This window comes from Coregonus lavaretus, assembly GCF_964263955.1.
Source record: "Coregonus lavaretus genome assembly, chromosome: 28".
NCBI classification, from domain to species: domain Eukaryota; kingdom Metazoa; phylum Chordata; class Actinopteri; order Salmoniformes; family Salmonidae; genus Coregonus; species Coregonus lavaretus.
The window spans coordinates 724,041-739,733 of record NC_140015.1 but is presented as its reverse complement, the minus strand read 5'-3'; the positions used below and the strand labels follow the sequence as shown (position 1 = coordinate 739,733).

At 41.8% G+C, this 15,693-nt stretch overlaps 1 protein-coding gene across 2 annotated transcripts; it reads right to left on the bottom strand.

Moving 5' to 3' along the window:
- Positions 1-372: 372 nt before the first annotated feature.
- Positions 373-15,324, bottom strand: antkmt (adenine nucleotide translocase lysine methyltransferase). 2 transcript variants are annotated; one of them, XM_084145609.1, is made up of 6 exons: positions 15,248-15,324; positions 7,750-7,912; positions 4,967-5,071; positions 3,380-3,520; positions 2,759-2,809; positions 373-2,491 (listed from the first exon to the last, which is right to left on the bottom strand). In XM_084145609.1, the coding sequence occupies exons 2-6, from the start codon at positions 7,909-7,911 to the stop codon at positions 2,285-2,287; spliced, it is 666 nt and encodes a 221-aa protein (XP_084001735.1). In that variant the 5' UTR covers position 7,912; positions 15,248-15,324; the 3' UTR covers positions 373-2,284. The 2 variants fall into 2 exon arrangements, with proteins under 2 accessions (XP_084001735.1, XP_084001734.1); XM_084145608.1 differs by lacking the exon at positions 15,248-15,324 and adding an exon at positions 14,591-14,678.
- Between the last annotated feature and the right edge of the window lie 369 nt (positions 15,325-15,693).

Below are 15,693 nucleotides of genomic sequence, written 5' to 3'. Positions count from 1 at the left end.
AGGAGCCCCTGGGGAATGATGGCCTCACCATGCTCATTTGTGCCTGATCAGGTGTGTTTCCCCCAAAACATAAAGATCATCTTTAGCATTAAGATCAGTTTGCCCATTGCCTAGCAAAGGACATTGTTTTTGGGAAACTCACTCCAGATCTGTTTATTTTTGCATTATTCAATTCAAACACCTATGTATGTCACACAACGCCAACACATTTTCTGAAGGGAAAAACAAAGGTTGACTTTTGATTATGTAGTGAAAACTCAATCTTATTAGTCATTAAACCGTTGAAACTACAATCTAGCTCTTAAATGAAGGCTTGGTTTGAACAGTAGCGATGCGTGGGTAAAATCACTGTAGAAGCCAGAAAAAAAGGCGTATTTTCGTATTTGTATTTATTAGGGATCCCCATTAGCTATTGCCAAGGCAGCAGCAACTCTTCCCGGGGACAAACACATTAAGGCACTTCCATTACACATAAAACAAAAGATAAAACAGTACATCATAACACCACTACATATCTACAATACAAAATGTATAATACCACCATACAACAACATTACAATGTACGTGTGTGTAGAGTGCTTGTGCTAGCGCCTGTGTGCATACATATTACAACCTATGTATATTACAATCTGTGTTTGCTCTATAACCTTTTAGTTCAGATGCCTTGCGACAGTGATATATATACAGTGCATTCGTAAAGTATTCAGACCCCTTGACTTTATCCACATTGTTACGTTACAGCCTTACTCTAAAATTGATTAAATGCCCCCCCCCCCCAATCTACATACAAAACCCCATAATGACAAAGCAAAAACAGGTTTAGAAATGTTTGTACATTTATAAAAAATAAAAAACTGAAATATCACATTTACGTAAGTATTCAGACCCTTTACTCAGTGCTTTGTTGAAGCGCCTTTGGCAGCGATTACAGCCTCGAGTCTTCTTGGGTATGACGCTACAAGCTTGGCACACCTGTATTTGGGGAGTTTCTCCCATTCCTCTCTGCAGAACCTCTCAAGCTCTGTCAGGTTGGATGTGGAGCGTCGCTACACAGCTATTTTCAGGTCTCTCCAGAGATGTTCGATCGGGTTCAAGTCCGGGCTCTGGCTGGGCCACTCAAGGACATTCAGAGACTTGTCCCGAAGCCACTCCTGCATTGTCTTGGCTGTGTGCTTAGGGTCGTTGTCCTGTTGGAAGGTGAACCTTCGTCCCAGTCTGAGGTCCTGAGCGCTCTGGAGCAAGTTTTGATCGAGGATCTCTGTACTTTGCTCCGTTCATCTTTCCTTCAGTCCTGACTAGTCTCCTAGTCGCTGCCGCTGAAAAACATCCCCACAGCATGATGCTGCCACCACCATGCTTCACCGTAGGGATGGTGCCAGGTTTCCTCCAGACGTGAGGCTTGGCATTCAGGCCAATGAGTTCAATCTTGGTTTCATCAGACCAGAGAATCTTGTTTCTCATGGTCTGAGTCCTTTAGGTGCCTTTTAGCAAACTCCAAGCAGGCTGTCATGTGCCTTTTACTGAGGAGTCGCTCCCGTCTGGCCACTGTACCATAAAGGCCTGATTGGTGTAGTGCTGCAGGAAGGTTGTCCTTCTGGAAGGTTGTCTCATCTCCACAGAGGAACTCTGGAGTTCTGTCAGAGGTACCCTTCCCCAGATCTGTGCCTCGACACAATCCTGTCTCGGAGCTCTACGGACAATTCCTTCGACCTCACGGCTTGGTTTTTGCTCTGGCATGCACTGTCAACCGTGGGACCTTATATAGACAGGTGTGCCTTTCCAAATCATGTCCAATCAATTGAATTTACCACAGGTGGACTCCAATCAAGATGTAGAAACATCTCAAGGATGAGCAATGGAAAAAAGATGCACCTGAGCTCAATTTCAAGTCTCGTAGCAAAGGGTCTGAATACTTACGTAAATAAGGTACCTGATATTTTTTTTTTTATACATTTGCTAACATTTCTAAAAACCTGTTTTCGCTTTGTCATTATGGGGTATTGTGTGTTGAAATCCACCTCACCCCCTTTGAAACAGCTGTTGTTTTCAAATGGCGAGGAAAGGATGGAGGAGAGGACGCAAGGAATCAAGAAAATCTACTTGAGAAAAGGCCCCGAACTACCAACTCAACACTGTAATGAGTGGGTCTCAGTCAGCTACTTGTGTCAACCCATGTAGATACAAATGGTTTGTCCCTCCTCCTCAGACTACCATGGTTTCCTCCATCAGACAAACGCTCATGCCTTTCCGGTCTAGACAGTTACTTGGTTCTCTCACTTTCAGTTCAAACTGGTGATTTCAACTCTCCAGGCACAGGTAGCACAGCACTCCCTGCTGGCAGTCTTTGGGCCTGCATGTTATAGGCCCAGGCTCTGTCCACACCATCTCCTTCAATCCTGCATGGAGTCCACTCAGTGAAGGGAAACCTACCGGCTACTACCAGGGCGTCATCTGGAAGCTCAGCCTCCATCTTCTCCTGCAGTAAAGACAGCTAGGCAAACACATACACACACTTATTCATCCAGCTGTCCATTTTTCTAATCAGTTGGCTAGCAGCTGTCTATTCATTTATAGATAGCTAACAGGTGTTTTTGTTCCGGCAGTGAGAAGCCAGATGATATGCGAATTGAACCCTCAACCTAGGCACCCGTGGCACCATTCCCCAACTTACTGAGCAAATGGTTTGACCGCTATGGCTGGGTATCCGTATCGTGTGCACACATGAATTAATAATGTGTGCCAATGCAAAAAGACTTACCACGCTGGGGGCCAAAAACACAGTAACATTCTTACACTCAGTAAGGTCCACCTGGAATGAGAAATGCAAATATCATAATCCAAAAATCCAAGTACCTATTAAACACATTTTATTTATTTTCATCATAATTTTAGTTTTACAGTGTAAACATGTCCTCTTTGAATGTAACTGAACAAAGCGACACAAACAGTGACCAAACACAAATAAAAGTAACAGAGAAACTACAGTAAGTAGGGTCCTGTGTTTTTCCTGACCTAATCTGGAAAAATTCTGGCCCCTAACAATAAGGCTTGGTAAAACAACTAGTAGTAACTCTTTGAGGAACTAGTAATAGTGCAAAATGTATAGAATATGTGGATGAGTATTACCAACAACCAAACATGTGAACTCAACTCAAAACTTAAATCAACCCCTAGCCCCTGCCCCCTGGACACGTATGTCGTTTTTTTAAAGAATTTGATAGGTGTAAGCAATATGCTGAAAATTCCAAAAAGCCTATCAGAGCACAAGATTAAGCTATTGGCCATATTCTTTACTTATCCAATCCCCTTAGATCTGAAGTGAAGCTAGTAGTTGGTTTGGGGTTGGGCAAAAGACAAGTAACATCTGCCTGTGTCACACCTTCCAGAGGTCTTCCCGCCGATACGACACCTTCCCATAATGGCCTGCTCTCCATGCGTGGAAGTTGGCTAGACCAACTAACCAGGGGTTGAGTTCGTATCCTACTGTGGGACCAAAGCCGTGTTTGTGCGCTTCCAGCACCTGAAAAGATAAAAAACATGAACTTGGTTCTCAACAAAGGTAAAGTTTCTGTTTCTCTCCCTTTCACACATGCACACACACCTTGTGGATACACATTCCATATCTGCAGGAGCACGCCCACACTTACAGTTAGAGCTGGGCGATATATCAAATTAATTTGATAAACTCAAATGTATGTTTTAGCGCGATATTTCAAATGCCCGTATCTCAATAATCATGTTGTTTTTATGAGCGTTTATGTCCACTTGATCTCACACACACACACACACCAAGCCCTGTCAGGCACTGTTTTCCCGCAGTTCTGTTAACGATGGTAGGTGTTCAGCAGGCGTTAGTGAAGGACACTGGGTGCTAACTAGCTAGCTAGGAGGGCTCCGGTACACAGCAGGCGGGAGCAACACCGGTAGCTGTCCTTCACCCCCGAAAAATGTGGATAATACTTTTATTTCCCTTTAGGGGGGGGGGGGGGCATGGAACGCGCCGAAATACGGGCCACAATCACACACTATTGTTTCAACTCGCTATTTGCATTTTTGGTCCAACAGAATCGGTCATATGGACACCGAAACACATTGAGACATTTTACTGTAATAAAGGAGAAGTTAACCTTTCTAACAATACCCATTTTATGTCTCAACTCCTCAGAGCAAACACTACTAAAACGAGAGTATCAATGAACATTGATTCTGGAAAATGTATTCTCAGTTTGTAGGCATAACGTACCGCTAGTAGCCTTTTTTGCCAAAGACCGTTATACTAGCGGTCTAGACTGTGTTTGATAAATGTGCAATAAGCATAAAACACAATTATATAAGGAATTGGCAACACATTCTCATTCTGAGAAATAAGGTAGGCCACTTCATTCCACATCTGAACAAAGTGGACAGGCTAGCATGCTGTTCAAACTGTTAGAGACAGACAGAAGGGCGTGTTCATAACAACTCCACTGTTCTACCTTGTTAGCTGGCAAATAGATCCAAGTTGGCTAAACTTGAAATATAAAGAGTAGCTGGCTACTCACTAGCATGTGGGCTTGTTCTTGAGAGATTGTTTATGAGACCTGTGTTAATTTTCTATAATACCTGCTACAATCAGTTAGTCAGTATCAGTGAATGTGCATTATGCATGGTTCTGGTTAAATTTGTAACAAAAAGGGAATTTTCATAGACAGACTTGAAAGCCAGATCAGTGATCATTCTAAAAAAGCAGGTTAAACTATTTTAATTAAATTATTAGTGGGTCTTATGGTTGTGGAAGGCTTATATTTAGCCTAGGTATAATTTCACAAACCCTGAATTCATTAGATTATAGCTGACTGTTTGAAATGAAGTGTATTTTCCCTTTAAAATTGTACAACAAAGCTTATTTAGAGAAAACATTTTTAAAAAGTAGATATATTGTGAATCGCCCATAAGTTTTTAAGCCACGTCGCCCAGCCCTACTTACAATCCTGCCATCACCGGAGCCCATGTCCACAAGGTTACCCTGTCGACCACTCAGCAGTGCCATCACATTCCGCACTTGTTTCTTGCTGGCGGGGAGGTAGGGCACCTGCAGAAAATATCACAACTCACATCGGTTATCAGAACTAGCAGATAGAAATGTCGTTAACACTTTACTTAAAAACCTACAGATGCAATGTACTACGATGCGGTTACAATGCATTGTGAGAGTTATCATGTATAAGCCCCTTATGTCTTATAAAGGCGTCAGCATGCTTCAGTTCGGCTGGCGCCTAGTTGACCTCAGCTAGTCAAACCGAACGAGTGTGCTCGCACACTCCCTTAAAAGACCTCCGCTTCAAAAACAAGAAAAAAGTGGCAATGGTACTGTGTGGCTCAGTTGGTAGAGCATGGAAACACCAGGGTTGTGGGTTTGATTCCCATGTGGGACCAGTACGAAAATGTATGCCCTCACAACTGTAAATCGCTCTGGATAAGAGTGTCTGCTAAATTACTCAAATGTAAAATGTACCGTTTGTACATTTTGAGACGCCGTAACCAGTATACGCTTCCTCAAAATATTCAGAATGAATCTAAGATAACTCTCGTTGAATGACAACAAAGACAATTTAAGAATCCCTACTGTTGACCAATCACAGACGAAGGGGCGACTTCGGCTCCGAACTTCGGCTTGCCTCTAGAAAAAAGGCTGTGTACCCAAAAAAACTCACTGAACGCCACAAAATCTCATAACAAAATATGCACAAACTCTTCAGAACTGTTTCGGCTGCGAAGACTTAAAGGGGGTGGCAACTCCAGTCCTTGGGAGCCTGATTGGTCTCACATTTTTGCCCCAGCTAACACAACTGATTCCAATAATCAACTAATCATGATCTTCAGTTTAGAATAAAATCAGTTTAAAATCAGCCGTGTTTGCTAGGGATGGGGAAGTTTGACACCACTCCGGCCCCCCGAGGATTGGAGTTGCCCATCCCGGTCTTATAATCAACTCATAATGATTCTGATTTAATAAATGGGATTTTCAGTCAATTAAAGGGGCAATCAGCGATTGGTACATCCATTTTGGGACTTTAACATTTATTGATAAACCCATAGATTCTCGAAGAATATAACTTATAAAAGCCTCATGACCTAAGTTCAACTGTTGTGCGTACCCCAGCAGAATCCAAATTATAAGCTTATTTTACTCCATTGTTTGTAAACAATGTCATTGTAAACAAACACTGTATAGCCTCATGGTTAAACCTATAATTTTGGTATCATAGATGGTCAGTCCTTGCATCCATAGCTCTGCCTATGAATTTGAGAATGGTTACTATTCTCCAACTCCATCCCGCAGCTGTTTACCAAAACAGTGGCGGGTAGCCCTCTGTTATTGTTTAAACAGAGCTTGCCCCTTTTAAAATGGGATATAAAGACAGATATTATAAGCCTTATTATAAGATATTATAAAGGCTCATACCTATAACAAGTTATAAAGCATTATACCTGGATACTTTTAAGTGAAGTGTAAACTATAGAGCCGACAGAATTCCCCAATCCTCATGACAGAAAGGCAGGTCTGTTCTACATAATATACACTGAACAAATATATAAACGCAACATGTAAAGTGTTGGTCTCATGTTTCATGAGCTGAAATAAAATATTTCCCATACGCACAAAAAGCTTTTCTCTCAAATTGTGCAGAAATGTGTTTGTACATCCCTGTTAGTGAGCATCTCTCCTTTGACAAGACAATCCATCCACTTGACAGGTGTGGCATATCAAGAAGCTGATTAAACAGCATGAACATTACACAGGTGCACCTTGTGCTGGGGACAATAAAAGGCCACTCTAAAATGTGCAGTTAACACAACACAATGCCACAGATGTCTCAAGTTGAGGGAGCGTACAATTGGCATGCTGATTGCAGGAATGTCCACCAGAGCTGTTGCCAGATAATTTAATGTTCATTTCTCTACCATAAGCCGCCTATTGCATCGTTTTAGAGAATTTGGCAGTATGTCCAACTAGCCTCAACCGCAGACCACGTGTATGGCGGTGTGTGGATGAACAGTTTGCTTATGTCAACGTTGTGAACAGAATGCCACATGGTACAGGCAGGCATACGCTACAGACAACGAACACAATTGCATTTTATCAAATGGCTACTTGAATACACAGAGATACCGTGACGAGATCCTGAGGCCCATTGTCGTGCCATTCATCTGCCGCCATTACCACATGTATACATGATAATGCATGGCCCCATGTTGCAAGGATCTGTACAAAATTCCTGGAAGCTGAAAATGTCCCAGTTCTTCCATGGCCTGCATACTCAGACATGTCACCCATTGAGCATGTTTGGGATGCTCTGGATCGACAGCGTGTTCCAGTTCCCGCCAATATCCAGCAACTTGGCAAAGCCATTGAAGATGAGTGGGACAACATTCCACAGGCCACAATCAACCGCCTGATCAACTCTATGCAAAGGAGATGAGGCAAATGGTGTTCATACCAGATACGGACTGGTTTTCTGATCCACGCCCCTGCCTTTCTTTTTAAGGTATCTGTGACCAACAGATGCATATCTGTATTCCCAGTCGTGTAATCCATAGATTAGGGCCTAATTAATTTATTTCATGTGACTGATTTCCTTATATGAACAGTAACTCAGTAAAATCTTTGAAATTGTTGCATGTTGCGTTTATATTTTTGTTCAGTATATTTATATCTGATGATTCTGTAATTGAATTGCACCCCAGTGAACACAACCCAGGTCTTACCTGTAACCTCAGAGGGACTTTTCGAAATCCCGGCATGAGAACCACTGCCCACATTGCATAGACAGCTAGCCCTGTGCCAGCAGTTATCTGGACAATGCCCCAACCACCTAAATGTTTCTCCTTGAACTCTGCAAGAAACTCTTCCGGACTGCCCTCTTCCATACTTGAAATACAAAACACATATTTTGTCCATAAAACAACGTGTTATATTTAAGCAATAAGGCCTGAGGGGGTGTGGTATATGGACGATATACTCAGGACTGTTCATCAGCACGAAGCAGCGCGTAGTGCCAGGACACAGCCCTTAGCCGTGGTATATTGGCAATATACCACAAACCCCCGAGGTACCTTAATGCTATTATAAACTGGTTAACAACGTAATTAGAACAGTAAAAACATTGGTTTGTCATACCCGTGGTATACGGTCTGGTATGCCACGGCTTTCAGCCAATCAGCATCCAGGAGCCAAACTACCCAGTTTATAATATGCAGTTAGTATAGCCTAGTAGTCTCTAGTCTTGTTGCAGCACATCATCTAATGAGTCTTTATTAGGGCTATCAGTAAACCTGGAATATTGAAAGATGATAACTAAAGACACATTTTTGTTCTGGAAAAAATATAATTGAACAGTGTTTCATCTTTGTATGACTCTGTTTTTACTACAATATAGGCAAGTTTATTACAAATGACATTCATAAGCTTCCAACATACAGTGCATTCGGAAAGTATTCAGACACCTTCACTTTTTCCAAATGTTGTTACGTTACAGCCTTATTCTAAAATGGATTAAATGTTTTTTTCCCCCCTCATCAACATACACACAATACCCCATATTGACAAAGCAAAAACAGGTTTAGAAATATTAAATTGAAAAATGACATTTACATAAGTATTCAGACCTTTTACTCAGTACTTTGTTGAAGCACCTTTGGCAGCGATTACAGCCTTGAGTCTTCTTGGGTATGACGCTACAAGCTTGGCACACCTGTATTTGGGGAGTTTCTCCCATTCTTCTCTGCAGATCCTCTCAAGCTCTGTCAGGTTGGATGGGGAGCGTTGCTGCACAGCTATTTTCAGGTCTCTCCAGAGATGTTAGATCGGGTTCAAGTCCGGGCTCTGGCTGGGCCACTCAAGGACATTCAGAGACTTGTCCGGAAGCCACTCCTGCGTTGTCTTGGCTGTGTGCTTAGGGTTGTTGTCCTGTTGGAAGGTGAACCTTCGCCCCAGTCTGAGGTCCTGAGCAGGTTTTCATCAAGGATCTCTCTGTACGTTGCTCCGTTCATCTTTCCTTCTGCCTGACTAGTCTCCCAGTCCCTGCCGCTGAAAAACATCCCCACAGCATAATGCTGCCACCACCATGCTTCACCGTAGGGATGGTATTGGCCAGGTGATGAGCGGTGCCTGGTTTCCTCCAGACGTAACGCTTGGCATTCAGGCCAAAGAGTTCAATCTTGGTTTCATCAGACCAGAGAATATTGTTTCACATGGTCAGAGTCCTTTAGGTGCCTTTTGGCAAACTCCAAGTGTGCTGTCATGTGCCTTTTACTGAGGAGTGGTTCCCGTCTGGCCACTCTACCATAAAGGCCTGATTGGTGGAGTGCTGCAGAGATGGTTGGCCTTCTGGAAGGCTCTCTATCTCCACAGAGGAACTCTGGAGCTCTGTCAGAGTGACCATCAGGTTCTTGGTCACCTCCCTGACCAAGGCCCTTCTCCCCCGATTGCGCAGTTTGGCCGGGCGGCCAGCTCTAGGAAGAGTCTTGGTGGTTCCAAACTTCTTCCATTTAAGAATGATGGAGGCCACTGTGTTCTTGGGGACATTCAATGCTGCAGAAATGTTTTGGTACCCTTCCCCAGATCTGTGCCTCGACACAATCCTGTCTCAGAGTTCTACGGACAATTCCTTCGACCTCATGGCTTGGTTTTTGCTCTGACATGCACGGTCAACTGTGGGACCTTATATAGACAGGTGTGTGCCTTTCCAAATCATGTCCAATCAATTGATTTTACCACAGGTGGACTCCAATCAAGTTCTAGAAACATCAAGGATGATCAATGGAAACAGGATGCACCTGAGCTCAATTTCGAGTCTCATAGCAAAGGGTCTGAATACTTAGGTATGTTTTTTATTTGTAATAAACCTGTTTTCGCTTTGTCATTATGGGGTATTGTGTGTAGATTGAGGAGGAAAAAAATGTATTTCATCCATTTTAGAACAAGGCTGTAACAAAATGTGGAAAAGGGGAAGGGTCTGAATACTTTCCGAATGCACTGTATCCATATCTCTGGTTAAAGTATCTTTGGTGCCATGAAACTTCCTCAGTACTATCAAAGATCATCTATTATTGACAAGATGGTCGAGTGACCGCTTTAACAATGGAAATACATGTCCTCAAAGATGGAAGAGGCGAGTTCAGGTGGGACCATACTAGCCAATGAAGAAGTCAGATACGCGTGTGAACAACAGGCACAACTCCGATGTTTCCGAAATGCCACATGCATCCACTTATATCAGTGCATTCGTAACAACCTAACCATTACGAAACGTCTATTAGTTTAAATAAGCTTCACGTAGCAAATACATTTTCGGTTGACCAAATTCGACACTCTCCAATTGACCTCCATAAAAAAAAAAAACTCACTTCGTGGTCTTATTTTTGTGGACAGATTTTGGGTGGACCACCTGGAAAGAGGTGAGTCTAACCTCAAATGCGCCACCTACATTCATTAGCCCTAGTTGAAGGGCAAACAAGGCCTTCTGAGGCCTTTTGGGCTTTCACTCAAATTGTGCCGAAAACAAGTTCACTGTTTTTTTCTAACCAATTCTGCATTTTATAGAGGTGTCCATAACATTATTTTTTTTCGAGCCAATGTTTTAAGTAGCTGAACATCTCATTACTACAACCTTGTGAAAGTAACAAACTGACATTTTTTCATTTCCGACAAAAACAACTTTATATCGAAGGAGTGCCTTTGATTTGACAGCCTGCACATGTGCTGTTCGGCGTGACACGACCAGTTAAACCGGATGACGTGTTTCTGAGCATGAGCTTAGCTAGCTACAGTTGCCATGACATCGCCTACAAGTGTGATCGGGGATTTCTATTGGAGAAGCAGTTTCTGGAGCTCTTCATCTATATACAGTGGGGGAAAAAAGTATTTAGTCAGCCACCAATTGTGCAAGTTCTCCCACTTAAAAAGATGAGAGAGGCCTGTAATTTTCATCATAGGTACAAGTCAACTAGGACAGACAAAATGATTTTAAAAAATCCAGAAAATCACATTGTAGGATTTTTTATGAATTTATTTGCAAATTATGGTGGAAAATAAGTATTTGGTCAATAACAAAAGTTTCTCAATACTTTGTTATATACCCTTTGTTGGCATTGACACAGGTCAAACGTTTTCTGTAAGTCTTCACAAGGTTGTCACACACTGTTGCTGGTATTTTGGCCCATTCCTCCATGCAGATCTCCTCTAGAGCAGTGATGTTTTGGGGCTGTCGCTGGGCAACACAGATTTTCAACTCCCTCCAAAGATTTTCTATGGGGTTGAGATCTGGAGACTGGCTAGGCCACTCCAGGACCTTGAAATGCTTCGTACGAAGCCACTCCTTCGTTGCCCGGGCGGTGTGTTTGGGATCATTGTCATGCTGAAAGACCCAGCCACGTTTCATCTTCAATGCCCTTGCTGACGGAAGGAGGTTTTCACTCAAAATCTCACGATACATGGCCCCATTCATTCTTTCCTTTACACGGATCAGTCGTCCTGGTCCCTTTGCAGAAAAACAGCCCCAAAGCATGATGTTTCCACCCCCATGCTTCACAGTAGGTATGGTGTTCTTTGGATGCAACTCAGCATTCTTTGTCCTCCAAACACGACGAGTTGAGTTTTTACCAAAAAGTTATATTTTGGTTTCATATGACATTCTCCCAATCCTCTTCTGGATCATCCAAATGCACTCTAGCAAACTTCAGACGGGCCTGGACATGTACTGGCTTAAGCAGGGGGACACGTCTGGCACTGCAGGATTTGAGTCCCTGGCGGCGTAGTGTGTTACTGATGGTAGGCTTTGTTACTTTGGTCCCAGCTCTCTGCAGGTCATTCACTAGGTCCCCCCGTGTGGATCTGGGATTTTTGCTCACCGTTCTTGTGATCATTTTGACCCCACGGGGTGAGATCTTGCGTGGAGCCCCAGATCGAGGGAGATTATCAGTGGTCTTGTATGTCTTCCATTTCCTAATAATTGCTCCCACAGTTGATTTCTTCAAACCAAGCTGCTTACCTATTGCAGATTCAGTCTTCCCAGCCTGGTGCAGGTCTACAATTTTGTTTCTGGTGTTCTTTGACAGCTCTTTGGTCTTCGCCATAGTGGAGTTTGGAGTGTGACTGTTTGAGGTTGTGAACAGGTGTCTTTTATACTGATAACAAGTTCAAACAGGTGCCATTAATCCAGGTAACAAGTGGAGGACAGAGGAGCCTCTTAAAGAAGAAGTTACAGGTCTGTGAGAGCCAGAAATCTTGCTTGTTTGTAGGTGACCAAATACTTATTTTCCACCATAATTTGCAAATAAATTCATAAAAAATCCTACAATGTGATTTTCTGGATTTTTTTTCCTCAATTTGTCTGTCATAGTTGACGTGTACCTATGATGAAAATTACAGGCCTCTCATCTTTTTAAGTGGGAGAACTTGCACAGTTGGTGGCTGACTAAATACTTTTTTCCCCCACTGTAGGCTCTTTGACACAAGTTTAGAAAAAAACCTGTGTTCAAACTAAGCTTTTAATTTTGCTTTGAAAATTCAGAGTGGCTGTGTTTCCGGAAGCCTCTGGAATTTTTTGGAAGCCTCTTCCCGATAGCTTAAAAACCTAAATTTTTGTGCATGTGGGGGATCCTCTACTTTACACACAGTCTCTGCTCTACTCGTTCGGCTGCCCATTCTGGCCAATGGTGCTCGTTTAATAAAGTTAGATCAAAGCTGAATCAATGTCTGCAAGATCACAATGGTAGTATTCTATATACAAGAACCAAATATAATAGCATAGTATAGCGTTATTACAAGACAAACTCCACCTAATTTCTTATGACATTTGAGGATTATTGTGCGAATGGTGGAATTTTACAATTCACTCAAATTTCTGCATCTACTTTTGGGGTATTTTGGTCCTTTAATATGAGTACTTTAAAAAAGTTAACAAAAATGTCAAAAATCATTATGTTATTTTTGGGGGCTTTATCATATTACCATTAAACATTTCATGAGTTAACCACTCTTACAACACCATAATTACAATGCTTACTACATTGAATCACACAATGTTAAGGCCATTTCATAGAGAATGTTACAAACTGGACTGTATGTAGTAACTTACTTTGAAAAGATTGTGATTGGGTCAAAATAGGAGTTTGGCGATTGGTAGGATAAATTCAGTGTACCAGTCTAACTGCCATTTCCCGAAAGTCAGACTTCCCACACGCCAACTCATTTTTCTCAGCTTCAGAAGCATCTATGTAAGTTTGTGTGGTTATCCTTAGACATATTCTCCAGACTTACTCAGAGGGAATTGTTGATATATTGTCAAATTTGTATTCTAGATAACATTTTCTTGGAAACATGTGCCAAAAATGTCTTTAGTATTTTACAGATACATACTTTTTCCATCTTTCTATCCATAATCTGGTCTGAGTAAGTCCACTCCTGGAGTCTTAATAAAATGAAACCAAAATATATTTAGGCTGACTTTATCCAGTGTCCAGAAAAATGGATTTGCAGTATATGCAAATATACATATTTAATGAGATCACATCATTTGCATATGTTATACAATATTTCCATATATTTGTGTCTACATTAACTGGTAAAGGGTGATTGTGATATGATTAAGAGAAAAAAATCCCTATGGCCTTAAATACAATTAAAATGTAATTAAATGTTTGTTTGTTGCTGCTTCTTGCTAATCGAAGTTGCATTATATTATGAGGAAGTTTACATTGTATCCAAATATGCCTCGTGTTTCTATCCTAAAACCATCCTTTACCATCATAGGTGATCTACATGACAACCATAATTGAAGCCTTCACTTCAAGACCCAAGAGAAACTGATTTAATAAGGTCAAAGCTATGGGTCTGTCCCAGTTCTCTCCCTTTATTGTATCTACACCCAGTTTTTTTTAAGCTATTTCTCAAAAATGACGTTAATGTTTATGTTGTGTAAATAAATGAAGCCAAATGCTTCAAATAAAAATTTTAAAATGTTGTTGCTCTCAAGGAATGTCATGTAATGAGCACCAGCTAGTAGCTACAGATGCATACAATCATAGCCTGGTCCGCTAGTTGGCGCTATGGTTCTCCACTATCGTCTGGAGTCGAGGTGCCCTGCCTATAATACAGGCTTGTCCCCTGGCGACCGGTTCGTACATAAAACATTCTCCATTCAGGCTGCAAAGGCTTCAATTTCCTCCTTAACTCGATTTAATGGCGAGAAGGCTCAATTTTTGTGGGGGGGAAATATGCGTACTTTCTTTATGAAACACCATTTTCCACCACCATGCTAAAGTGGCTAATGCCTAGAAACGCTAGTCCCGGATGTTGTGTATCACGTTCAGCCAGTCAGGTTGCAGCAGTCTGTTGTTTACCCCTGGCTAGTCTTAGTGGAGTTGCCAATAACCGGATGTATACGGTTTTCAAGGATACAGCGAATTGCACCAATTGCTTCCTTTTCTGCAAAAAAACAGATGTGGTAACTTCGCTCAGGCGTTTTCTTTTACGCCTGCTACGTTAGGTTAACCAAAGACAGTACAGTATGAAGATAGGCAGAAACTGCTTCTCCAATAGAAATACCTGATCACACTTGTAGGCGATGTCATGGCAACATTGGCTAGCTAAGCTCAGGCGTAGAAACGTCAACGGGGCGAATTGCACTCCTTCGATATCAAGTTGCTTTTGACGAAAATGAAAACGTGTCACTTTCACGAGGTTGGAGTAATAATATGTTCAACTACTTAAGACACTGGCTCGAATCTAGGTTTGCCTTAAGATTGAGAAAACTAACAAATAAGGAATAATTTTTACTCTTCTCTCATTGAGTAAAAATGTCTTATGTACGAACTGGTAGCCAGGGTTAGGTTGACAAAAAAAATGGATCCCCTTCTAGCCATGACCCATAGCATGGTTGACAAAAAAAATGGATCCCCTTCTAGCCATGACCCATAGCATAATTAAACGTGAGCCTTGACAGATTCTCGCCGGTTCATGTCCACGAGAGATGAACATAGCGCCCACTAGTGGATGTACAGGCTAACAATCATAAAGGGCATTTGATCCATTGTTTTAGTGCGATCTTACATTTCTGGGCTAACCTTTTCCTATTTGTTATAACTAACAAGCTAGGTGACATACCTCGCTTGAGGATTTACGAGGACATAAATTATGCATGAATTTGTTCTAATACATGATAACATGTAGTTAAGAGAAAATAACCGAGTAGCAAATACATACCTGTCACGTTGCAACCTTGGACGGATCTTACTCGTGACGGACCGGACGAACGAGTCCGTCTGCTAATGCGCTGTACCAGCATATAATATATTGCGAATCTGCGTTCCACTGTACTCAAGGTGGTTTCTGTATTTTGTTTAAATAGAAACGAAACATATACATGAAGCCTCAAAAAGGTAGCCATATCTGTTCACTAAAATGTTAAGACGCTTAAGACTGAGTTCTTTGGATCTGTACTTAGTCTTACACATATGATCTCCATTCTCCAGTTTTTCAAAACTTTTAGGATTGGATTAAAGGGTTAGATCACCCAAATAAAAAATAAAATACATTTTGATTTCTTTACCCTGTAAGCAGGGGTATTTTCATTCCTCCAATTCTGTTGCATAACGTTTCTTGGACAGAAGCAAACGGAACAAAACGGGGTGGGACTTAAGTCCAAACAG